This window comes from Melanotaenia boesemani, chromosome 8, assembly GCF_017639745.1.
Source record: "Melanotaenia boesemani isolate fMelBoe1 chromosome 8, fMelBoe1.pri, whole genome shotgun sequence".
NCBI classification, from domain to species: Eukaryota; Metazoa; Chordata; class Actinopteri; order Atheriniformes; family Melanotaeniidae; genus Melanotaenia; species Melanotaenia boesemani.
In genome coordinates, this window is record NC_055689.1 from 21,212,958 (window position 1) to 21,240,385 (window position 27,428).

Below are 27,428 nucleotides of genomic sequence, written 5' to 3' on the forward strand. Positions count from 1 at the left end.
ATTTAAGAAAAATAAGTATTACAAGTTTAGAGCCGAGACTTTTTTGATATGAATGCTCTCTAGCAAGATTAGCAATTTCCTATTAAAACTAACCCAACACTGTTTTCAGTTTAAATTTGAATGGAAATTTAACTTATTACAGACATATTATCGCAAAGTAACCACACTACATTTCTGCCACATCTCAATATATCATCAGAATTTTAAAAGTTTATGCACATTGCACATTACTGAGAACTCATACTGCAAATGTGTTAGTCATTTTAAAGGAATTGTAATTGCATCGTAAAATGGTGCAACACTAAATAGCTGTAATATCTAAAGAGAGACAGTTTAGTTTGGTGATGCATTCACTCAGACTATTGCTCCTAATTAATTTAAAGGGAAGGCATTGTTGTTGTGTCAATGGGTATGTACATGGAAATAAGATGGATCTCACATTATCATGGCTATGGTTGTAATGGGGGAAGAATTTTGAACATTCGCTATAATTGGCCCAAGTCTTGTTGGCTGAGGCCTGCTGCCACGTTCCATTGTTGTCACACCGACGGTATGCTTTTCCTAGACACCAGGGGAAAAAGAGAGTTTTTAATTAGATATTTGAAGCTTCATAATTGTAAAAATGACTTATGAGCTCTCAGAGGGAGTTGTGGTTATGATTTTATATGCGGTAGCACAGGAGTGTCACCACCTGCTGAATATATCAGAAGCCAGTTTTACCTTCATGGTTGAAGTCATGGATATACTTTGGACAGGGGATAGATACAAGATTTCCAGGAAGTCCTTTAGGCCAGCAAACAATGCCATCCCACTCTGGTGAGCAGAAACCATCTGCTGAGAGAAAAACAATGTTATAAAGGGGCCACAAAGTGCTGTTCTCCCATGGTGCAGCATCAAAAGATCAGCGGTGCTGTTTGTTTTCAGCGATTCTGTTGTCCTTTAAAAAGTAAACCGGATGCATGACCTGCGTGTGTTTATGTAAATTAGCACTTCAAGGCAGCTTTGGAGTTTGTGGCAAGTCTGAGTGTAAATGAGACCTTTTTCATTTCGCTCAAGGAAAGCATGGGTCATCCAAAGAACACACATACATACACCACTTCCCACCTGGTACAGCATAATCGAGACTTGCAATCATGGAATTCCCAGCATGCTGACAACAAGTTGTGCATTGAGTCCAGAGTGTTGGTTAGGGCTTGATTGTTAGTTGCTCTAAATTTCCATAACTGCTCCATTGTTGATAGCATCATGCTGGTTTTATGTTGTATGGAAATGAATTTCGCATGGATCTCATTTAAAAGATTTGCTCCAACACTGACTGCACTGTTGTACTCTAAGTAGATTATTATATATGAATAAATTGCTGTGTGGTAATAGTTTACTTCTAAATCCTCATCACTGTATGTTTTTGCACATTTTTTTTTTTGTTGCATCATATTCAACTTGACTAACAATGTTAATTTCATATGTTTAATTTTGTTAGATTATCCAAGCATGTAATACTCTACATTTTTAATGATTGTAGACACAAAAAACCCTAATAATAACTAAAATCATAGAACATTTAACAAACAAATCAGAATGAAGTCTCTCATTTAATCTATATAAAAGAGACGTAAAATACTTCAACATAAAAGATGCAACACATGCTCATTAAATCACTTTCAACATCAACAAAAAAAGTGGGAGTAAAGTCCCTTTCTCCAGAGTCCTGGCATAGCCCTCCCATTTGGCTTGGCATTTATGTTGTATTATTGAAAACAGCTGCCTCACTTGAACCACTAATAAGTAGCTAAGGATAAAATTTAAATGATCCACTCTTTGCAGCAGATCCATTATTTTCTCATTCCTGTAATCAAACTAGCACAGAAACATCTGACGCTATGGCGACTTGCTTTTTATTTGCTTGTCAGTGGGAGCATGAAATTAAAGAGCAGACTGAGTGGAGCTGACTGATTTCTACAGATCTCTGGTGGGAGAAAAGCAGAGTTTAGTTTTGAAAATCACACTGACCACACATCCTGAGAGTAAAAGTAGAATTGCAGCTCACTTTTGCCATAGGTTTTATTACCATAGGACCACCTACTAACTGGCCTAAATTAAGTACTAAACACACACAAGTATGTAATTTTCCGTAAATTTCTTAACCACGATTTTTAAAAAAAAGTGACTATGAGGGGACTTTGGTATTAGTGATGTCGCTGGAGTTTTTAAAGGGCTTCCTCCCCCCCTCGTTTATTTCTGACCTGCAGATGTCAAAACACATATTGCATTTTCTCCTGATACATGCAACCTTTTATAGTGATTGCTTATGTTATTCTACACCGGAACCACAAGCTGGAGGGCTGAGCTATTTTCACACTGCAAGGTCTGGGGATTTGAACCCACATCCCTCCACTGTCCTTTTCCAGGCAAGCCTCAGTGTTTCCCCACAAAGAAAACCTTGTCTCAGCAATGTAATGATAACTTTTTTTTGTATTTCAAGAACAAATATTAAGTTAAAACAAATAACTCAAAAAGTGAAACACAATAGAAATCTTAGCCTCACACAGCACCAAATCTTTCCTCTATGCATCTGACTGATTACTCTTAACAAGGCCTACATTTCAAACTGCACTCATTTTAAAGTAGTCATCAGTCATCATCTCCCACAATAGCTCAGAAAACCACAAGAAAAAAATGCATGCAAGGAACTATCATCTGTTAAACCTAACCCACAGCTTCAAGGTCACACCACAGCAATATAAAGAGTGTTCATTTACAAAAGTCTCAAGAGTAAATTTTGCTGGTTTGCATGGTTGCATGAATTGCACAAAATAGCTCAAACAATGTTCACCATTTTCATTAAAAAGCAAAAGTTATGGTTTGCATTAACTTTATCTAAAAAAAATCTTGTCTACATGACTTAAAAAATCTAATCATGCAGATGAAATTAGGACATAAGGTATGTGTTAAACCAGGCATACCACCATGTTTGGTTGACTTTTTTTTGTTGTTGTTGTTATTAAAGTAATATGTTTACTCTAATTTCTTTAGCTGTTACAAGATTGAAAAGACATGTGCAACCTTCCAAAAGAGGTCAGAAAACAGTCCCCACATGCAGGATGAGTCAGTGTAGCACAGCATCATCAGGTGTGCAGGTCACCTCTCTCTTGCTGATCTACTGATCTATCTCCCAAAACAGACCCTCAAGCATTTTACAATGTCTCTGTTCGGAGATTCCTGATGGGCTTGTCAGAGCCCACATCCAAAATCACAATCCCCCTTGATGCACAGACACTTAAAAGATGTAGATGAAAGAGGGCACAGGGATGTGGTGTTAAGTAAAAAGGCTTCAGCTGTTAACATCCATTTTCTATACCTGCTTATTCTAATGAAGGGCTGGGGCTGGAGTGTATCCCAGCTCCCAGTGAGAGAGGGAGGTAGGGTACACCCTGGACAGGTCACCAGTCCATCACAGTGAAGTGTTTTCTGTTTTTCTCTTTTATTTATTTATTTATTTATTTATTTATTTATTTATTTATTTATTTATTTATGTTTCAGCCATTGAGATGGGTGTTATTGTGATGATATTAGGGTGGATAATAAATACTTTAAAACTTGGTTTCCTTTTATCTAAATTATTGAAAGTTCACAGTATTAAGTGGCATCAAAAGTTTCTAATTATATTTCTTCTTATAAGCCCATCTTAATGAAGTATCTGAGATGTCTTTAATGACTGGTGAGGAGAACAGTTTGGTTCTATGAATTCATGGAGTAGTGCATTTTGTATCTTCAATAAAGTGATCAAATATGGTTCTTTAGCCAATAAAGGGTTACCTTTGGCTCTGTTAGCACTGCAGGCAAAAATGTCTCAAAAACAGACTACTTTTGCCCATATGTGACCCTTATTTGATCTTTTTATTACAGTCTGAATTGCATAAATCAGATTTTTTTTTCAAATCTGACACTTTATGTGGCATTAAATATGAGACATATCCAATCTTTTTCAAAGCAACCTCAGTCTGAACAGTCATGTTTCATGTCATCCAACTTTTACGTCGTTAAAGTGAGACAGACGTCAGAAATCTCTGCCATGGCTGCACAAAAGGTCATTGTTAAGATTTGTGCTCTTTTTTTGCTATCTCCTTCTTTCCCTTAGCAGTCAGCCATAAATTTCTCAGTTCCGACTGTGCAAGAACTTCCAAATTAATTTACAAACATGTGTAGCATCCATATTTACGTTTACTTAAGCAAGCTGCATGTGACGTCATGTCTTTTTTTGCACATGCAGATCACTTCAGGGCCTTGTACAGATCACACCTAAATGTGACGGAGGTCACTTGTATATGATCATGTGAACAACCACACAAACAAAACAGATTTAAGTCCTGCAGCGTGAACATACGCTTTATTACTGATTACATAGAGACATCAAGCTACAGGCATTGCCCCATAATCCATCTGAATGCATGAGAAGAATGTACAAGGGTACACAGGAAGGTGAACTTTGGTAATAGCTGACTTTTTCATCTGTTTGATCACTCTTTAAATTAAGCCATTGAGTTGTTATATGTAGAATACATATAACAACTTAGGTGGTGGCTGAGTTGCTCGACCAGCCTATAAGGACTTTGACTTAACACAAAGACCGTAAGGGGGACAGCAGCTGTCACTACCTGTGAGAGCTACTCAAAAACTGTGAAGTCACATTGTGTACAAGCAGAGGGCTGGAAAGCTGCACATTCCTTCTTACTTCCTCTTATTTCTTTATTTTATGCCATCATGTCTGCTCTCCCTTCCGCTTGGTGACCCAGAAATCACAGACAGGTGGAGGAAAGAGAAGCAATAACAAAGAGGACCTGCTAGAAGAGCCATGGGAAAGTGTCTATATACAGGTGTATTTTTTTCAAAGGTCTTTTTGGCAACTGTGACAAATTACGTCACATTTTGAAATAGGTGAAAGTAAAAACCAAAATGAAAGTGAAGCCATGGGCAATGTTATGCTGATGTGACAAATATCATGTAGGTGGTTGATACAGCTGTGCCATGTTATGTTTAATTGCTTTACCATCAGAGTTTCAGAGCAAAGATGTCTAATTTTGCTAGACACATAAAGACTCAAATCCTCTCAGGATGCAAGGAAATGATGTAGAGAAAGGAAACTAGTCTGCACAATCAGAGACAAAATGGGGACAGATACCTTAGTGTTCAACTGAGATCACTTGATATATTAACTTTATTTATAAATGACTATTATTCTACTATAAATAAACAGAGGCTATTATTTCTAGTTCATAGAGAATTCCTTTGGTTCTCCTCCAATAAGGTCAGCACTGATCTTGGTCTACTTGCAGTGACTGTCCCTTGACAATGGTAAGAAGGTGCTCAATGCTTTTATATGGTCCAATTGTCAGACTTCAGACAGAAGACATTATGTGCTTTAAACCGTTTATGGTTGCATGACTCACAACCCTGAGTAGTAAATGGTAAATGGTCTGCACTTATATAACATCTTTTAACCTTAGCAATGTTCTAAGTGACTTACAATGTGCTTCTCACTCATCTACACTTACATACACACACGCAAACACACACATACACAACAATGAAGACAAAAATGCCTCTCAAGCCCTCAAATGAACATTTTTCAAATTTATGAAAAAATTTGTTGAGGACAATCAACACAAATTATATTTTTTCTTGGTATTAGAAGGAATGACTGATTAGATTAAATTAGATTTTAAAAGGGGGTGCGGATCACTGCCTGGATCCAGGATTTTTTTTTAAAGGATTCTTTACTATGAGGAGAAGGGGATGATTTTGCCATTAGAGCTTGTAACTAAAAAAATGCCCACAATTGGCAAAAAAAAAAAAAAAAAAAAAAAAAAAAATCCATCTATTATCTATACAGCTTCATCCATTGAAGGATTGCAGGGAAGCTGGAGCCTAACCCAACATTTTAGCCGGTAAGAGGCAGGGTACACCCTGGACAGGTCACCAGTACATTGCAGGGCCAATATAGAGAAAGACAACAACCATTCGCACTCACTTTATTTAGAGTGATCAGTTAACCCATGCATACATGGAAAGAAAATGCAAACTCCACACAGAAAGGCCACTGTGTGAACCTCCCCCCAGCCGAGGCTCAAACCAGTGACCTTGTTGCTGTGAGGCTGCGGTGCTAACCACCACACCACCGTGCATCCAAAAAATAAATAAATTAATTAATTAAAATGGCTTGGTGGAGGTCTGCTCTCGGAGTGCTTCTAATAATTATTATGTTGTTGTAAAGACCAGTATTTATTTAACTGTGTAAGTCTTTTTAAAAGTCCTACAAATGCAAAGATCAGAATGAAAGGCTTCCATTTCTAGAAATGTCGACATGTGGGACGTTATCTAAAATGCATCAAATATATACATCTGTAGTTTGCCCATTAGCTTAGAACGTAGACACAAGTATAAAGGCTATGTTCTTCAATGTCCTCATTGACTAACTTATGGAATAATATACAAACAGGTGAGGATGTCAGGACTGGATATAGCAGGAGCATCCACCAAAAGCTTAGACTTTTCAAGCAAGGATGGGATTCTTACATCTGTGGTGCATAATGTGAAAAGATTAAATGAGCCTAGTTAAATGTCAAAGACAGAACCACAGTTGGAGCCATGCGACCTTCATGCTATCCGGTGGCACAGTGTAAGAAACCATCATGCTACCACGTTCAATATAGACACATTGACTGTTGAGTACCTTGAAAAGCAATTTTCACTAAACACATTCCACCACTATGCAGAAATATAATCTCAAACTATATTACTGAGTTTTTAGGGCAATATTTCAGATGGACAGAAAACACGGACATGTGTTCTGTGGTCAAATGAGTCTGCTTTTTAACTTGATTTTGAGAAAAGGATCATATCTTATTCTATGTGCCAAAGATAAGAAAGACTATCAAGAATATTATCAGCAAAGGGGGCAAAAGTCACTGTAAGAGAAGCCAGCAACATAACTTCATAGACTCAAACTGGGTGTGCTAGACTGACCTGCCTGCAGTCCTGATGTGCCTCCTACTAAAAATGTATGACACGCAATGGAGAGGAAAATCAGACAATACTCACCATAAACTCTTAAAAAGCTCAGATTTCTCTTAAAACAACACTGACCATTAGTAATATCTTCAGTTTTCAAACTATTAGTGTAATAAAAAGGAAGGATGGTGCAACTTGAGGCACTTCGAAGACACGTGTGTTTATCTTCTAGGTGCATTTTATAGAATGTCTTAACTGACATGTGCGAAGGATACATTACGTCAAGGCTGCAGAAAATGCTCCAGTATGGTTTAATGTCACAAATGTTTAAAATGGCAGCATTGAAGCTCATACTTCAACTAGTATGTTTGGAGGCGTATGCTGCAGAGTGATATCAGGACTGCCAGTCGCTACAACAGGCTAAAATGGATTAAGCATGATGGTGGTCAGATGAGCAGCACAAACTCTAATCTGAGAGTTGTTGTGCTCCACTGATTACTCAACTCTGCATTAGCATGTATGGGCATCTTGTTGAGTTTAGGAGAATGAACAGTGTGGCTGATATACCCTGGCCAGACACAGAATTCTTTTCTAAATGGTAGCATTTTTTTTTTTTTTCATTTATTTATGTTTTTAAAACTAGTATGAGATTTATGGACAGTTATCAAAACCATAAGAAGTTGGGAAATACCACACAAGGAATGTCACTGTAGGGAATAGTCAACAATGGCTTTTGTGTTCTAAGCTGGTACGTTTTTAATTATGTGTTTCATTTACAAGGGGTATCATCTGGAGGGTCAAAGAATTCAAGGCAACCACAATACACTGGAGTTGACGTGAAAATATTACGATTGGTTTGGCTGTGGAATCCAAAGTTCTCTCTGAACAATCAACTAGGAAAATGACAGTAACCGCAGATGCAGTAGATGCTGGGGTCTGCTGGAAAATGGGGTTGTTTGGATACCCTTAATACACAAATACAACCAAGGATCAGCTTTGCTCTCAATCCCAGCCTCATGAAAGCCACAGGGAGGCCAAAGGAAGTAGTGTTTTTAAACCTAACCATCAATGCACATTGAGCTGCCAAACAAACTTCTAAAAAAATGGATTTTACACATCAGCAATGTCTAAAATAGAGCAAAAAAAAAAAAAAGAAAAAAGAAAAAATTCAATCATATTTTTTAATGAAGCAAGGCAGCTTCTGCAAATAGCTGAAGTCTGCACAGCACTGGCTGATTAGAAGTGTTTAAGTTCCCATTTAAACAAGTCAACAATTACATTCAATCATGACAACAAAACGGTCTTTACAGTCTAATGCACTCTTGTGGTCGTCATGTTGTGCTGCTGGGAAATGCAGTTTATCCTCAGCTCTTGCCAAACTAGTGTATGTGATGTTTTGTTTCTCCTCTCATTTCACCTTCATCCTCCTGCTTTTCCTGCCTGTCTGATGGTCTCCCCGTGTTTTCTACTCTGAATCCTCTGTTCTCTCTGTTCTCTATAACCCTCTGGGGGATTTATTACACCCCCCACTGAAACTTTCTCTCAAGCTGGAATTTACTAAGAACCCCCACCTCCTCAGTGGCTCAGTCTATTTTTTAACAAAAACAAAACATAAACAGAAGAAGAAAGACAATGAAACATTTATGTTATATAAGGTTCATAGTTCTTTCACATAATCATCTCAAAGAAGGTTGTACATTATTGGGGGGGGGATGCAGTGCAAACATCCAAACTGTAATCCCCTTAACACTCTATGCTGGGATTGGAAAAATCCCAATTCGGTTAATTTAACAAAGAATGAACAAATAAAAGGAAAAAGACACATCTGTCAAACTGTAAATGGCAAAAACGAAGAAGAAATGGTGTAAAAAGATGAATTTAACAGTATTTCTAGACAGCCCTCACTTCTGCAGTCCAATTCCTTATGTTTAATTAAATTAATATGACATGGTTAACATGTAAACATGCATTGCATTGACAATAAGCCATGTGTCTCAAGACTTTCAAACACTTACCAGGAATCTTGGGATTTAACGTGATGTTCCTCTCACAACTTTGTTTCTCTTCAAACACCAGGCTTATCTGCTCTTCTCTTGTCACCACATCATCTGCTGCATGGACCTGCAAAACAAGACAATGATGAAGATTAAAGAAAACAAAAGGTTCAAGTATTAATGGTACTGCAATGCAAAATCCATGATAAAATCCAAACACTAAGTTTGATTAATTACATCAACAAGCAACATGATGGCTTCTTTGGGAAACAATAACGCAAAAGAGAAACAAGATAAAAATAAAAGTGTGCTGTTAATATTTGGTTGTGCTGTGACTCCCTCTAGATCTGAAACAAAAGTTCAGCTTTTTGATTTATAGCAATATTGAGAATAAAATGAATAACTCAGCTGATACAGCGGCATGATTTACTCCTCACATCTGCTTGTAAACCCAGTAACTGCTCTTTGTGCACCTGCTCATAGTGCTATGAACAGCAAAAAATAAATAATTGTAGTTTCCCTCAGGAAAGTGTACTTCAAAATGCACACTACTGACTTTTTATCATGAGAGCAGCATGGTTTTCTGGGATGTAAGGCAGCCGGCTCTGCATCTAGAAGGTCAGATGGCAGATTACGTTAAGCACATCAGTGTATATGTTAAAGCATTTATGAGCTAAGCAGCATATTTATTTCTGTCTTCACTGTGATTAAGCAACAGTGGGATATGCATGTTTTTTCATCTTGACTAAATAGTATCAGTTTCACATGCTGCTTATAGTCGTAGCTCATGTTCTAGAAGTTGTGTCTGAGATATTGTGACTAAATACATTAGAAAAGTTCAAATATTTTTTCCTAAAATGTTTCTTACAGATTATGTATTTTCAGCTTTTGAACTTAGGATTTGTGAGCAATGTGGTGCCTTAGGTGTGTATTTTTTTACAGTCAACAAAATATTTTCCACCCACCGGCATGATGTTTGCTCACAGATTTCTTTTAGACAATGACAAAGATGACTGAAAAAAACAGCCGCATTCATTTGTAATAGAGTATGACAACAAAGGTGGGAATGAAAACAAATAATTCAGTGTTAAAACTAAAGCACACACATAAATAACTACAATTTCTCTATGTTACCAGTGTATTCGCTGATATACTGCAGCAAAAAAATGGTAAAATGGTTCTCACACAATTAAAGCAGCTGACTCTTGGCTTTAGTTGTATTTGTCAGTTTCAGGCACAACTTGAAAAGAAATCTCATTTTACTTTCACACAGTTTCCATATTGACAGGAGAAAAAAAAAACAGAAGCTAATGGAAACATAGATATGCATAATTCAACTTCTAAACAAGTATAACACTTCCTGAGAGTTATATTGTTAAAAAATGTTTGTCATCATACTAAATATACACAACATAAAAACATGTAAAAGTACTCTATTGTGAATATAACAATAAAGTCTTTCGACCCCTGTAACATGCTGTGAAATAAAATGTGCAAGTTAGAGAACTTAAAATTAAACTGTAAACACTAAACTGTGTGGCTTTGCTGCATACATACCCACAATACCCCCATCCATCAATATTTTCATTACTTTCAGTGCTGCAATAAGGATGTCCAGTCTGAGAGCTGAATAAGGTTACAGAATGAAGACGTTTATGGCTTTGCACAGTAAACAACCACAGATGGAACAACATTTGACCACAGGCGAACAAGGATAGATACTACCTGTTTACTGTACTAACTATGCCAACATAGAATATTCCACTGACAGCGACGTTCACTCTATTTTCATCTAAATAACAGCTTGGTGTTCCTCAGGTGAAAGCTGATCCAATATAAATTTAGACAGTTAATAAAGATGCTAAAAGTACCCTTCACGCATATAAATCACAAAAAAAAAAAAAAAAAAAAAAAAAAAAAAAACACCCTCTGTATATGTGCATTTTCTTATTTATATGATGGTATGCCTCTAGTCAATGCCATATGTACCCAAAATGTCAACTAGATTTTTGTGTCAGTTACAGACACAACACATCAACGCTTTAAGAATGAAACCGTAACCTTCACAGCCGAGTTTAAGCCCCTGTGAAACATTAAACTAAAACAAGGTGCTGTGTTTCAGGGTTTGTTTTCTTTTTCAAAAAACCTAGACAGATTTTTTTCTCTCCCTCTGCAGACTTGCAGAGACATAGAAGGGTATCGTTTACCATTTCAAGAGAAGAATCCTAGGTAATAAGTGTGCCCCCTGATTATTTCTGAAAACTATTCCTCTTCCACTGGCCCGAATCCAAACCTCTAAAGTAAATACACCCTCTCAAGGGAAGAAACATGGACATTCTTATTTACTGTATTTCATTCAAACACACAGTATTCTTTTTGTCAACTGCTTTTGAATGTGTGCCAAAATGAGAATTAGAAAAATACACACCATATATTTGTGTGTTTTCATCACCGGTCGCTAGAATATAAACTTCACTTGATAAACCACAAGTTTGTATTTGTCTTCGCAAACTGCGGCTTGATGAGTTTAACTGCAGCTCTCTGCAAGAATATAAGACCAATATTGAGAGAACTGTATTTAGGCTGTTCTGTCAAGAGAGTGCTGAACCACGAGGACTTAATACTGACATTATGTAGTTTGAAAGTGTAACCCTATTTATGGTTCATTTTTAGCTTTCAGTTTTCTATCACTCACATTTTATTATATATATTTTTTTGTATTTTTGTATTCAGTACAATAAATTTATTGGTTAATTGGTTGAATTTGAAATATTTTGTTGTAAAAATAAGACTGTTTTTTTTTTAAACAAAAGGAGTCATGTGTATAGACGCCCTGCATACACTGAGTAGAGACACTGGGTTTCCAGTACAGTGCTATCAGCCCTCACGGTGGACAGACTTCTTCTTATTCTTCTCCTTCTTCTTTCAAGAAAGTTGTAGTTAACCAGTCATTTCCTGCAGTGCCCTGTACTGCAGCAGACAGTCAAATGTTGAAGTTTTGTGAGGTAAATTTTGATTTGAAAGCATAAAACATAAAGTTGACAATACAAAAAGTTAAAATGGACCATAATAACCTCAGAGTTAACGCTCATATGGCATTCACAGAGCAGCTGGATCAGCTGGATCACAATGACAAAGGGAAGAGTTTTTTTGAGTGGTCCAATAAGCTCCACATGGGTTAAAACCTTCCTATGACCTCTCTAAAAAAAAGAGCTAATACAGTTTTACTCTTTAGAACAGCTAAGCAGATACTGAAAAGGAAATGGTAGCTTTAGCTGAGATTACTGTCAAATCTATTAAAAAAATTGAATAGTTGACATTCTTGTTCCTGCCCATACTTATTTTTGCTACTTTGCAGAAAGATTACAGCTTAGCTTAGTAAAATACCGAGCACATTATGGTGAAAACTCCAGTGTAGTATTATCAAGTGATAGAAAACATAGCCTGAGTATGATTTATTTTAGAGTGTAAAAGGTGATGTAAATGGTTAAATAGGGAAAAGGCTCTCATGTGTAGACTACAAGGCTGCAAAGCAAACATTGTGTGTTTGGTGAAAGTGGCAATAGACAGCAGAGACTCCACAGAGATAACTGGCTCTTTGCTAACTGGATGAGAGCCAAAACAACAGCTGGGTTTAAGCAGCCTCTCCATCCTCATCTCCAACATTAACAAAACGCATTCAAATGCAGTTTGGAACCTACAGCAGATCATCAGAGGTGATGCTTGATAAATGCTGCAGTCTCAACATCAGTGGCGGATTTTACATGTTCTGGTACACTAATTTCCTTTTTGCCAATCAGTTATATCAGATTTGGACCAAATGTATAGTTTTTGCATGTTTTTAATAATGCCTGTCTGGAAAAGTCATTGCACAGCATGATTGTATTACAGTTATAAAGAGATACATTATCAAACACCCAAACATCTAATGTTAAGTCATGAATCTGACTTAATTAAGGGGTTATTTGATGTCTGTCCTTTCTGCAGACATTTGGTTAAAAGAGTGGCACAGAGCTTATTTCTTTATGATTGATTCATTTTAATTTTCATTTAGAAGTTTTTCCCAGTGCTATAGCAATCAAGCAGCTCGTAAATAATCTAGTCATGAGAGTGCATTGAAAGAATCCAAAATACACACAAACACGCACACACACACTGGCATTTTGACCAGAGGCACAAATGCATATTAATTCCTATCACTACAGGCTACTAATGCATTTCCCTGTTTGTAAGGATAAGATTCTTTAGATAAATGCTGCTATAAAGTGGAATTTTCCTTTCCAGATCACACTTCATCACACAGATGATAAATAATACACTGATAATATTTACTTTGGTGGCTGCAAAGCGCCTCTATTATGGAAATACAGTTGAATGTTTGTTTTATGTACTTGTTTTGGTCATTTGCCATTATTTTCACCATAGGCTAACATTGACTTCCTTGTTGTTGGCGTGCATTCAAAGTTTGATCCCAAGGGCTTTTGGACTTTCCTGTATGTATTTTTTTTCTTCATAAAATAGTGGAGTCCAAAAAATTATAACTTCACTGAATTTAGTTTTTAACAGCCTGTCCACTATCTGGAAAAAACATGAATATGTAAACTTCTGACATATTGCACCACATGAATGTTTTAGCGGATGAGGTTCCTGGATATTCTAAACTCTATGAGTCAGTGCCACTCCTCTTCAACTGTGCAATTTACATTTGATGATAAAACCCACAAACCACAAGACTGGCTGTCCTTTGGAAATGCACGCAGACCACATTCTAACTTAAAGCAGCATTTAGTTCCTAATTATACCCTGCTTCGGTTGTAAGCCTGAAGAACAGCCCTTTTGTCCCAGATGGAAACATTGTGTGTTCTCTGTGAGGAAGCATACAAGGCAGATAGCTGTGAATGTGTTGTTCTCTTAAATTAAAAAAGATAACTCTTCCATTATATAAGCAATTTAATGCACCAAGTATGGGATCCTGTACAGCAACGCAAAAGCATCATTTTAATTTTCATCAAAAGCTTAAAACTATACAGTTATGCAACAATCAAATCCTTTAGACATTTCATAATAAGGGATGTCACAAAACAACTAATAATATATGACTGATTGCTTGCACATCAGTGGGTTTCATAGCAGGACAATGAGTTTCAATAAATGTAAATTTATGCATGGATTATGAGGATTATATATAAAAAAATCTAGATTTTGAAGTGGATTTATAATCCATAAAAGCTCCCTTTTTTTAGATGCAACAGATCATGTAGTTTTACTACACAGACTGTGGTATTAGTGGAATGTGATACACTTTCAGTCACAGCTTAAATAAACAGTAATCCTCTGAATGACTGCAGCTGATGATAAAACATAAAATCATGTCAGTGTTCAGGAAATAACATGTATCATAAGAAATAGACTGTGTATTCACATTGGATTATTTAGATTAGTATCTGTTAAAATGATAGTTATTTCACTTTTATTTTCTTTCATTTTTTTTTGTCTCATTGACTTGGCAAACTGGAGCTGTATTTTCACTATGCAAACTTTTGTAATGACACATAAATAGGGGCTTATGTTGTGGGTCATTCTTATCATAAACTTGCAAATAGCACTGACCTACAATAACTGAGACTACTAAATAGGTAAGGAAGCAGAAAGTAGGGCTCTACAATATTTATTAACATGGACACATTCTAATGGACTCATCCATTTTTAAATGAGACGTTTACAAAAATACACGCAGTAGCACGAGAAACACGTGTTAAGTCTTAAAATATCTAAGAGCTTTCTCAAGGTAAATTCTTTTTTTTTTTTTAAACACAAAAGGTTTCATAAATGATTGATGACTGTGAGCTGAACATCAGGTTGTGTGGCTTTAGTGGTTCAGGTAAAGTACAAATGTTTCTCTCTTTCGACCTTAAAAAAAGAGCAGACCCACGTAATTTATAAAACCTTATGCCAGAGTCCTGTCTCACTGTAAGCATTACAATTAGATGCTTGAAAGCAGGTTTTAAATCCCAATTAAACTTGGGCATCAACAAGCAAGAGGTGTTAGAGACTGTTGCTGAATGAATGTCAACCAGCACCGAGCTTTCTCAGCATGCAGATCCTTCTGCAATCCTCAGTGTGGTACAATCAATCAATCAATTAGAGGTGGGACATTATATAAAATGAGACGAAAGAAAGAAGAAAATTACATAAACATTTTATATAGACTTAGCTATCCCTTTTATATCTCTGGCAGTATTACTCTACAAAAACATGAGACAGACCAATTCATTTTTTCACCAATTCACAAATGTACCTTAAGTAATTGTTTAATTTATTTGGTTAAAATCAAAACTTCATAAAACATCTTCCACATTTATTAAAGCCACAATTAAAGGTTGAAACAAACAGGAGCTTAAGAGAAATCCTATGGACAATACTCTGAGAAGCAATTAACCACATAAGGTGTTCATGAAGAGTGACTGTAAATACTCACTGAGCTAATCATCAGTTTTAAATATTTGGAAATTTGGAGCCTAGTATTAAAAGGTGCCACATTTAGAGGGCAACACTCCAATCATCATCTTCTCCCCTGTTAACCAAAGGTGCACCAAGTATCCTGTGGTCTGCAGAAAAAGATAAAGATGCTGATTTTGTAAGACCACTAATTTTGACTGTTCCCAATAAAGCTAGTAGATTGTAGACTAATTAGGCACCCCTTAATTACCCAAGGTGTTTCTCGTTGCCTGCTAATACTGCACCCTTCCGTTGTGTTATTTGAGAGGCTGCTGAGCGGCACCTTGATTGAAGTGCTTTTCTGGAGGGCCACTCTATTGCACATCACAAAGCAAAAACAAAGTTATGACAGAGTTCTCAAATTTAATAAAGTGGGAGAAAAGAGCAATAGACACCCACATACACTATCAGCAAAACACACACTGCCATTAAAGCCTTATTAATACTGACATGTGACTACATGAACTAAGATTTAGTTTGGAATAAGCTCATATATCATTATAATATCCTCTAAATACTGCCAAACCACATATTTCCCCACAGCTTAGAAATTAATAAAACATGACAGTAATTACAGTGACCTTCAAAATGATATCTACACTTTGTGTTGCAAGCCGGTAACCCTAAAGCATCCCTGAAAGGGTTAACATAAATAAATCAGAATGTAATTCCAAGCTTCGATTTCAGGAAGAACAACATTCAAGGAGCTCACTTGACAGGATGTCAAGCAAAAATCACATTTGTAGGTTTAATCAAGGAACAATTCAAGATTATTTTTTGTTTGTTGTTGTGAAAAAGGGAAACAAGGCCCCTCTTCTGCTGATATATTTAATTTGTCATTTTCTAAAAAGACTGTCTTCCTATGAGAAATGAACATCTAAAGGGTCCTGACAAGCTCTGGCAGTAAGTCATATCTTCCTCAGGGATTCTCACACCAACTTGTGTCTCTCATCTTATGTGGGAAGGGTAAGACAAGGCATTTCAACTGTCTGTCATAGTGGACGACCTTACGATCATCAAATCCCGGGTTCTGGCAGATCTGGAGAGAACTGCTTGCAGTACAATTTATTTATATTGCATAAGCTGCACTGAATAATGAGCAGTTTCATCCACTGATAATTTAAGGGCTTAGTAAAATTTAGGTAAAAGTGGCTTTACTTTCTCCATAATTGTATTTTAATAGTCATTTCATGAGTGTGGATTTTTGTTGAGTACATCTTTGTGCTCATATGGTGTACGTAGTTATGCATTTTATATTCCCAATGAGCTGCTGTCAGTCTTGGCAATCTTAATGAAAAATCTCAAATCTCAAAAGTTTCCTCCTGATAATTGAACTGAAAAGAAGATCTGCTTTTTAGAAAAATTGCATCATTGAATATATAAATAATAGGGCCTTCCAAATTTTCTTACTTCACCTGAACTAAGCAAGAGAATGCCAGACTGTGAAACGACTAAAATGATGTTTGCTGAAGATCCACTTTGAGTTCTTCTCACCAGAGACTCTCCAGTACAGTATGTACGCATGATAATTATGTGAAGTACTCTGCCCAATAAGGTGCCATTTTTCTGCTGCCTGTGCACAGTTTGCTCTGCTGTAAAGTTTGTTCATGTTAATAATGTAGTTTTGTGTTTTAAAATGTTTTCATTTTATTCATTAACAACTAACTATGCTCCTGGTGCACAGAAGGCATTTGCCTATTTAGCCTCAAAATAATGTAACTAAATACCCCTAAATGTTCAGCAAACACCAACACTTTATTTAAAATCTTGTCTTAAAATACATTTTTATTTCTTGGCTTTTAATTATGTATGGGAGTCTATTTTTATTATTCATTCATTCATTCGTTCATTCATCCATATGCTTATATTTGGTTTTATTTGATATGTCTGCTGTCTTTATCGCTATTTTTAATGTGCATTAAACAAACAAAATTTTTGACCTAAAATTATCTTTAAAAAATTGTTTGCGTAGGAGCTCTTCCTGAATTCCAAGAGTGCTCTTTGGATAGGACTAGATAGCACAAAAAAATTCAAGGCATTCTCCCTTAAAAGTGACTATTAGTGCCTTTATTTCTATGGCATGGCCTAGTGACTTTTTAAAACACCAACACATTTCAGCCCATTCAAACAGAAAAATGGACTTGATGAGTTTAAGGTGTCTTTATATTTAAATTCCAGTGATAGGAATTCTCCACCTGTAAGGGAACTTTCCATCAACAGCATCAACATCCTCCTATAGAAAACAGAAAAAAACTACAAAGAACTACAGACATGACTATTACACCAGAAGATAGCATAATATCAGGATGTTGCCATTAAACCAAAAAATACCCAATAGTCAAGAACAATACTGTTATCACTGTTTTAATGTACATTAAAGAGACATTGTCTTGAAATTACGTCCATCTTAAAATCATGTATCGCACTCTAACGTATAGTGCATTCTAGTGTTTAACTTTTTCAAACATGTATTGCAACAAAGGTAGTCGCCATGTCTCAAAAAAAGTGCGTCATCCAGTTCGTGGAGCGTTCACTCAGGTGAAGAGATTTGTGATTTCATAAATAACACAAACTGCATCCCATCAAACTCAGATATCGTTCCTCTGTGTTTAGAGGGAAGAATGGTTCTCACAGGGGGAACGGATCTCGACGGGGAAAGTGGCCTCAAAGGATGGCCTCAACACAGCACCGGCGTTTGTCACCGTAAAAGACATCTCATAAAGCCTTTCCATTGTCACGGTAAACACTGGCTTTCCGTCGCAGTATAGCCAGACTAAAAGCCAGAGTTTACTGTGACTATGAAAGCGACTGAAACCATGTAAACATACACTTCTGTACCAACAAGGCTGGTGTCTTTTAGCAGAAACTGCTGTTATGCTGCCATGGTAACGAGCAACACTGTCTAACAAAACCGAATCAAAAAATCTTTATGCTTATTTAGATAGTAGTGTAGACTTACTTGTTGAGGAAAAAGCTGGCAACTTTCAGTACCCGATATAAAATCCCCTCCTTCTTGAGCTCCTTCCACCTGGGGAAGGCTAGCCTGTTGTTGATTCTCCTTTTTTTGTATGGTCTGGCCACGCTGCCTTTTAAGTGTCCTTTTACGCTTTTTTGGAAATGGTTAAAATGGCTCGCGTGCTGCTGCTGCATATGCATGGTTCTATATTTTTGTGACTGTACCAGATTTTCCAACTTGCCAGGGTAGGAAGCCTCTCTCGTTTATCTTCTTCTCCCACGTCTCAGTCACTGTGCGCTGACTCGCTATACATGCAAACATTGACTTTGTCTAGAAAACAACAGAAATTGTTACACAATGTCCCTTTAAAGAAAACATGATTAGACCTGACTTATTAAGGTTAAAATTGTTATTTACTAACATATGGCAGGATATTGTCAGGTTAAATATGTAAAGTCAGAAATTATCCAATTTAAAAGGAATCCCTTATCATGTTTTTAATCTAGCTGCTTTTATTCTGAAAACTATCAACACTACAGTATGTATTTGTTTAGCAAAAATCTCAAATCACATCTAAATAAAAGGTGTTCACATGAGTTAAACAACATCTCTGTGGAGAATTGTTGTTTAGAACAAGGATCATAATCCCAAAAACCACCATGCAGTCTTTTTGTGAGGTTGTCCACTCTAATCAAAACTAATATTATAGATACCTTCAATAAGTATTTCATTTACGTTGCTCAGTTCCTGAAAACATATTTAAACGGTTACATATGGCAAAACGAAATTTTAAAGCTGTCTAGTCCTGCCCACCCTACCTGTGCAGTTTTACTCCTGTTTAACTCCAAAAGATAAGATATAGAACCTTTTATAAGTACGATATTATTGTAGAAACTTATCCTCCAACAGGCTAACCCCAACTGTAATATCAATGGGTTTCAATCTAGTAACTTAAAGAGACCTATAAAAAATACATTTTTAGTGACCCCGATCCAGACTGTTAAAATGTATTTGACTTTTTAAAGAACTTTCTTTATCTGATAATTCTTAGTAAACACACGCAAGCTTTAAATCAGGCCAAGATACTAATGATATATCAAATCCTTGTTTAGGAAAAATTATTGTGTTGCTGTGTTTGTTGATTTGCCCGAAATGTCTCACTCTGTTTATCCAAAGCACCTACTACAGCACAGTTCAACGGCAGGGTGTAACAAACTGGTGATTAAGTACAGCCGAGGACACTTTGTTAGTGTGTAATTTTGGTCTTTACTGGCTGAGGAAAAAACAAAAACAAAATAAAAAAAAAAAAAGAGAAATAAAACAGAAACAGGTTTTCTAGGAATTTCTGGGAAAATCTCAACCAGCAGTTTCCTTTCTGAGCATGACAGAGATTTACCAAATGAAAACTTGTACATTATCCTGCTGCAGAATCCAAACATCACACTGCCCCTTTACTATAAGCGCGACTGTGTCCTCCTGAATTGCTTAGTAAGCTAAAATGAAAAGTATTAAACAACATAATTGCTTCCATCACATGGAAACAATCCATGATTCTGCTGCTGAGTGGATTACCTCAGTTTACTGTCTGCGCCACAACTGTCAAGCTGGTATGGGTATCTCTATCGCTGATTCATGCTGGACTTCAAATGTGGTTATCTTCACATGCATGCTTCCTTTATGCCTAAGACATTACCAAACTACTCTAGTGGACCAAGGAGAATTCTACTTAAAGTTTTGTATTACAGATACTTACATCTTTGTAAAATGGATTTTAAGTGGTTTAAAATTTTTGTTTAAATAAAAACAATAACAAAGTAAACGGAAACCTCACCCCCAAGAGTGAGTACATCTTTAACCCCCTTCCTTATCCTTATCTATTTTTTCTCCATCCATTTTCTATACCTGCTTTTTCCTGTGGAGGGTCGGAGGGGGGCTAGGGAGAATTTAGAGACGACAATAAACCTAGAGTGCCTAGAATTCATGAATAAGAAAAAAATGGAGTTAATCCTGATTACATAGATTCAAATTCAGATGATACAACATAATCATCTGCATTGTATTGTAATATTGTATATTGTATGTAAAAATATACATACAAAGATGGCAAATCCCACTATCCTGACATCAGAAGATTTCCATACTGACAACCATTTCTTAAAGTAACAAACAGATTAATTAATAACAATTAATAAATAATAATTCATTTTTAATGCTCAAACTGATAATATACTGAAAAGGTTTAGGCCAAAACTAGCCTTTTATTTCAACATAATGCTTTCCTTCTTGAAAGTAAATTGCTTAAAGATCATTTTGATATGTATCAGTGATGTGATTTGCATGTACCTATCTTCACCCCCACTTAAAATGAAAGGATTCTTCAAAAAAGCTGTGTTGTGTTGGTGATAAATGTAGGCTCGCAAATGCTTCACATTTGCATGAATCAGAACTGTACTGCATCGCAGGAGAAAATACATGCTTGTAATTATTGCTAAGATATTTCTAGGTAACCTATCTCCTTGCACTCTACTACAAGCTTTGCATCCCATTATGAGATTGACTATATGCCTAGCTCTTTTTTTTATGTCCCCATGGTGCACTCAAAGCTTGATAAAATGCTTTTTCTTTGTAATGCTCCCTGGGCATGGAACGAGCTGCAAGATACCTTTACTTTAGAAACACTCTCTGCAAAATACCTTTATAGGTATTTAAAAAGAAATTGCCCTGAAGGATATATTTTATCTTTATATTTATACTTGTATAAATAGTTATACTTGTATTGCTTCTAAATATTGTAAAATTGTTACATAAAATGGTCTGGTGCTGCTGTCTTGAAAATGAATCCCTTGAAAAAGAGATCATGTATCCCAGTGAAACCTTTCTGGCTTGATAAAGGATAACTAAAAATAACTTCCAAACTAAAGCTTGCAAACCTTTTCACTCTGTTAAAGCAGTCATTTAACTAAACTGATTCTATAAAGCTGCTAAAAGACATGCTGCAATAGGAATTTGTAAATGTGTGTTCTTTTGATCATTTACATCCACTGGCTTGCAATGTGTCTCCATGATTAGGTGTTCATATGTTTAAGGGAGAATTCACACCAGGATAGTCTGAGGGACTCGGTTCTATTGGGCAGGGAATGCCTAGAAATTTTGCACCTTCATTTCGTTTGATTTGTTTTCACACAACACTCAAGCAGACCAACCTGCCTGAACAACGATATTATTTCCCGAAGCAACCACTGACCAAGAAGAAAGAAGAAGAAAATCAGGCTCATCAATGAGCCAGGGTCATTCACTGAACGTAAACAAAGAAGCAACAATAATTTTTTTGCAGTCTTGGGGTGTCTGTTTTTACTCTGGTTCTGTTCAAACCTATACAGTTTTCATTAAAAGCTGCTCAATATCCAGCATGTTGCACTATGTGGTCTACATCTCTTTGATCCACTGTATGGTCTGTTTGCTTTCACACTGCAAGTGAACTGCTTCAGGGTTCACTTGCAATTGAACTGAGACCCCCGCTTTTCAAGTAGACCAGAGTTTCCTACTATGGTCTGCAACAGAATGTGAATGCAGGTCCACACTGCCCCAAACAAATTGTACTATCATAACCTTAATGTAACCAGATAACCAATTCTCATTTACAATGAGGATATGGGCCAGAGGCAACAATAAAAAATACAATATGTCTTACAAAATGCTGTGAGTCAAATTACAAAGTATTAAATACATTACACAGTTTAATACAATTAGAAAAAAATGCAATAAAACAACAACTCCAAACATTAAGGAGCAGTTAATAATAGAAGCAGCATTCACAATTTTTTGCAACAACTTTGTAAAAGAGGAAAATGGACTGATAGTCGTGTTTTAGATTCTCTTGTAAATGGTTTCAGTCATTTGAAGCTGCAAACTGAAATGTGAGGTTGCCAAAAGCTCTGTGGGCTTTTGGGATAAGTAAGGTAATGTAGTTAGTGGAGTGTAACTTGCGATCACTGTTATGTATAATGAGTACAGAGCGGAGGTAAGCAGGGGTTTTGCCGATTAAGGTTTTATAAATAAACTGATACCAATGAATCAGTCTACGGGAGTGAAGTCATGGCCACTTGACATGAGAATACAAATTACCTTGATTTTAAAGGGAAGTGGACCAGGGTTTGTTTTAAGTGGACCATACAGGGCCAGTGTGAATATGTTCTAAATCAAGATAATGCAAAACTACTCACATCTGTGGCATTAATTAAGGAAAAGTAATCCTCAACACAGGATTTTTTGTTATGCTCTGTGCTTGCTTTATTGTTCCTTATAGCTTTATGGTATACAAAGCAACAGATTTTTCACTAACTACATTAAATTATTAAAGGTTTTCCTTTGCTAATAAAAACAAGCTTAACTACATCTTTTTGTTTGTTTGTTTTTACAGCACCACCCAGCTCCAGTATTATCTATAGGACTTGTCAGACTGAGGACAAAAAGGATAAACAAGAATGGATAAAATAACAAGTGATGCAGCAGAATTGGAGACACTGTGTTACTTACTCTGGACTTTCCTTTGTCCTGTCAAAAACTGTTGCCTGCACTAACTTTAACTGACAGTTCAGTCAGAGGTACAAATGCCCCAAGCTGCGATGTAGAGCAGTAAGAATAGGTCTGTAAAAACACACATTTTTTGGTCATCTTTTGCAAACACTAAATGAAGTAGCATCATTTAAATTAAGAATGGCAAAGTGTTTTTAAAAATTAATATAATTATACAATATCCTGTTTTAGGAATGCTATAACAAACATAATAAGCGTTGAAATAGGATACATACTTATTTATGCCTTATGTTTATTTTATTAAATGTTTATTTATGTATGCATTTGTCTTTGTAGATGCATAAAATGTTTAAACATTCATTTGTAGACATTAGCTTGTCTAAGAGGATTAGTTCAAAGCCAATCACAAATAAAAACACATCTGCAGTTAATAAATAAATATAATTAAAATGAAATGAAATTAAAACAATACCCTAATTCCAGGGAAAAATTATAAGATATGATGTAAAATTCTAGAATAACTTTTCTCTGTAAAATATAAAGTGAGGTGATTTTCAGCTCCTATGCTTTATAACATCTGATCAGGGCCAAATAAGTGACGCTCATGACAGAAACATAGAAAGCTGAAACATAATCAAAGTTTGGTTGTGAGAAAGTGAAAACTGGAAATTGTCATATCTGAAAATTGAAGATGCTTTGATCAGGTAGAGAACAATTATGTACTGTTAGTTTGATTGTCATGAACTTTTTGCTTATAAATGTTTAGATGCAAATTGTTCTTACTGGAATTCACGTTTAAATTCCCGAGAAAGTCAGTGATTATAAAGTAGTTCAGTAAAAATTGGTATGTTGCTACCATTATTTTTATGAAAGTATGGTAACATTACTACATCACTGACTTTAGCCTGCTTCATTGCTGTTTACATGATAAATGTTGTTAAAACCATTTTTTAGAGATATAATTATTTCTATTTTGAAAAGACATTTTCAAGAAATTCAATTTGGATAAGAGATGAAAATAAATGCAACAACAATAAATTGTATTAAATCTTCCAAAATAAAAAAGTCAGAAAGGAATCCATATGTACAGCATGAGCTACATTTAAATATATTTCTTGAATTGCTTCTGCTAACTTCATGACACAGTTGCTGAAGCAGTAAATAGCAGAAGTGTAAATAATAACCCACAGATGCTGAGACTGGAGTAATGCTCAAATTCAAAATTGATCTTGTGTCTGTCAGAGATAAAAACCTTTGATTTTTAAATGATAAAGTTAGTGTGATATCAATGAAATAATATGCAAATAATAGATTGATTTAAAACAGTAATTAAAAATATTGCTATGACACAATCACCCAAAAAAGTATCATGAATCCTTGAACAAGTTATTTTAAGTTCAGTCTGCCAGTCATTTTATACTTTTCACTACACTTATAGGACCACAGCGATGGCTGAAGCCTGCACCAACTGTCACCAGTGTATCAGCGAGAGAAATTGTGGATTTTCTTAAGTTTGGGGGTAGAACTCGTGCACAGCATTTGTGATAGCTCTTGGAATAATTCATATGTTATTCAATAGACTATCAACAACACACTTGGAAATGTCAGTCCACAAACACTATCTTTTGTGGATTGTAGATCCATCATCATCATCATCATCATCATCAACTTTGCCATCACATTCAGGGTTTTTGTTCTCATCGGCTGCCTCTTTAAATGCCATGAAGTTAACACAGGGAAGTCCGGCCAACGTTTGCACTGTTATCTGAATTTAAATTGGCCAAGATTTCCACTGCAGTGCAGTTTAAGTATTTCTTACTTATTACTGGAAAGTCTGGAGCTGTGAAACTGCATACTTACAAAACCATAAGCCTCAGAGTTTTGCAATGAAACTAATAAAGGTTCTTTTAAGAAATCCTCCTCCTCTCAGGCATAAGCCATGTGCCAGGGGAGAACTCTTGCCCAGAATCTGAGCTGCTTCCAATATACGTAAACAACTAGATTACACATGTGAAATCCTACTCTTTCTGCATTTGTTAATTTAGGAAGTCACTCAGAATATTCTGAAACTCATATTTCTTATTCCATCTAGGTGAGTTGGATGAGAGAGGAGGCTTCAGTATATTTGAAATTCAATCTGCTTACAAACAGTCGGGGGTAGGGCTGAGTTGAATTGTCCATCGATGGCAGAGGCATCTGCATAGCTGAGAATTTTCACATGTCAACTCCAACTGAGCTACTCTGAGACTCCAAGCATATTGCCCGCAACTAAGTCTGCATCACAATACTGATAGAGTGGGTAGCTCATAGGAAAAAAATGCTGCATAGAACGCTAACTTATCACAGGCAATCAGTGTGTCCCTGACTTCTTGTGCTGTTGAGTTAATAACATGCCATGTTCCTGATGCTTTGAAAACAGCGATTTTGCATCCTCAACACAGAGTTTATCAACAATAGAATCAGAGAGGAGAGGAAATGATCACTTTGTAAATGCACATGAGAATGAATTTAACTTCCCTGTGATGTTAATGCAGTTTAGCTAAAGTTCTATAGCATCATTAAACTCTGGCTCAGTTGTCTTCAGTAATCTTTGTCAAACTGAAGCTTGTTATCTTTTGAACATGTGCCATTCAAAATACCACTGAGCACAAATAAGCTGATTTGAATGCATCGTTAAATCCTCATGATTAAAGAAATAAAGGCAGGGAATGCGAAAAGATCTTACATTGCTACTCAGTACACAGCCAAAATAAACATTGTTGTGAATATTGAAGTGTATAGGGCAGAAGCACATCATCAAAATATCTTCTTTTCAGTGAGGTCTAAACTGGCATTGAGTTACACATTCTTCAAGTGGAAAAGTAAAGAAAAAAAAAGGCAGAGGTCATGCTAAGTCAAGAAAACAAACCCTTTCCTCAGTCAAACACAGCCATGGTATAGCCTTACCATGCTGGTGAAATTGAAGACTCCCTTATTAACACATGCGTTATGAGTCTGACTCAGAGGCCTCCATAAAAACCAAGAAATGTGTCAGTCAATACAAAAAAAAGATAGGCGGGGAGCAAAGAAAAAGTTGAAGAAATCCATTTATTCTGCAGTTATCTCAGGAATCCTCCTAGCTACTGTAAAGCTCTGTAGTAAAACACTAAGCATAAAGATATGTGTGTGAAGGGAGCTTTTCCACTACAAGTTGTCTCTGTGAGCTGACTCCCGTGCTGATCCTAGGAAAGTTCAGGCAAACATGTAAACTGTCCAGTGACGACAGCAAGTGACTCGCATTCTACGGCTACAAGCCACTCACAGCAGCTGTGAGAGTTTACACCTCCATACAGCTTAATAACACATGCTGTAGAGGCAGATTACAAAACAGCATGTCTCAAACCTGCCAAACACATAATCCAATTAGGCTGGGGAAATGATATCTTAACCAAAGTGATAAAATTATTATTTGTCCACTAGAGGAGACCCTCTCAAATCTTTGTAGATTTCTATTTCCTTTGTCTTTCCTGCACAGTTACATGACAGTCTCAAGGTTGAGAGTGAAAACATCATTTTTGCCTTGTTCTCAGTGACTCCACGATGTGACATTTTACTCAAGAACTGAGTGTAGAAGTGACTCCAGCTATCCTAGAAACAAATGAAGTGACATGAGGCAAAGTGCCATACAATGAGCATTATATCACACCCCACAACATAAAAATTATCTAAATAAATCACTTATCCTACTTGTTTTTGGTTGAATTGTTATTTTAATGAGATTGTGGTTTTAAGTATTTGGTTGTTGTGATTATCTTCAAGGATAAAAAGTCCTTTTTGACAAGTGATGATTCACAGTTATAAGATGCTAGTACTTTATAAGAGGCGCAATGTGTTTAAGTCTTGTTTTTATCTATTTTACACACAGAGACCCTTAACAATAGCAAACTGTACAAGATACACTATGTAACACGTAACAGTGTAATATCACGTAACAGTGTTACACATAAACTAAATTATTACAAAATGATATCAGTTGTCTCAATGTGGGATTAAGAAATAATGTCAATTTCTTCATTCAGCAACATTTAATTAAAATTCTGTTATTTTCTCTATAAAGAAAAGAGAAGAAAAGAAAAGGAATAAGGAAAGATAAGAAGAAACTGAACCATGCTTACGTGTACAGAAAAATAAACACTTAACTATAGACTAATATGTTATAAGCATAAGCAATGTCTAAATATAAATATAACAAATAAATATAGTAAAAGGTGCAATTTGTCTGGTTCGTACCCAGAGGTTTGAGTAACTGTAAGTGGGAGAACTTAAGCTGTTGCACACAGTCAAATAAACTTGAATAAAATCAGGTATCAACAGAGTAATAGTGTGAGAACAGAGTCAGAATGTGTGATGCTGTAAATGCCATCAGCAGTGGGACATACAGTCACTGAAATAAAAGG

General features: G+C 36.0%; 1 protein-coding gene across 2 annotated transcripts in view; it reads right to left on the reverse strand.

Moving 5' to 3' along the window:
* pth1r (parathyroid hormone 1 receptor) overlaps positions 1-27,428 on the reverse strand; it is a 58,237-nt gene that overhangs the window by 20,667 nt on the left and 10,142 nt on the right. Inside the window, exons 2-4 of one of the 2 annotated variants that reach the window (XM_041993065.1) lie at positions 9,024-9,129; positions 721-831; positions 440-561 (exon numbers count right to left, since the gene is read on the reverse strand). In XM_041993065.1, coding sequence (XP_041848999.1) covers positions 440-561; positions 721-831; positions 9,024-9,129 — 339 coding nt within the window. Of the gene's footprint in view, positions 1-439; positions 562-720; positions 835-9,023; positions 9,130-27,428 lie in introns of both variants that reach the window. The other variant, XM_041993064.1, reaches the window with a different exon arrangement.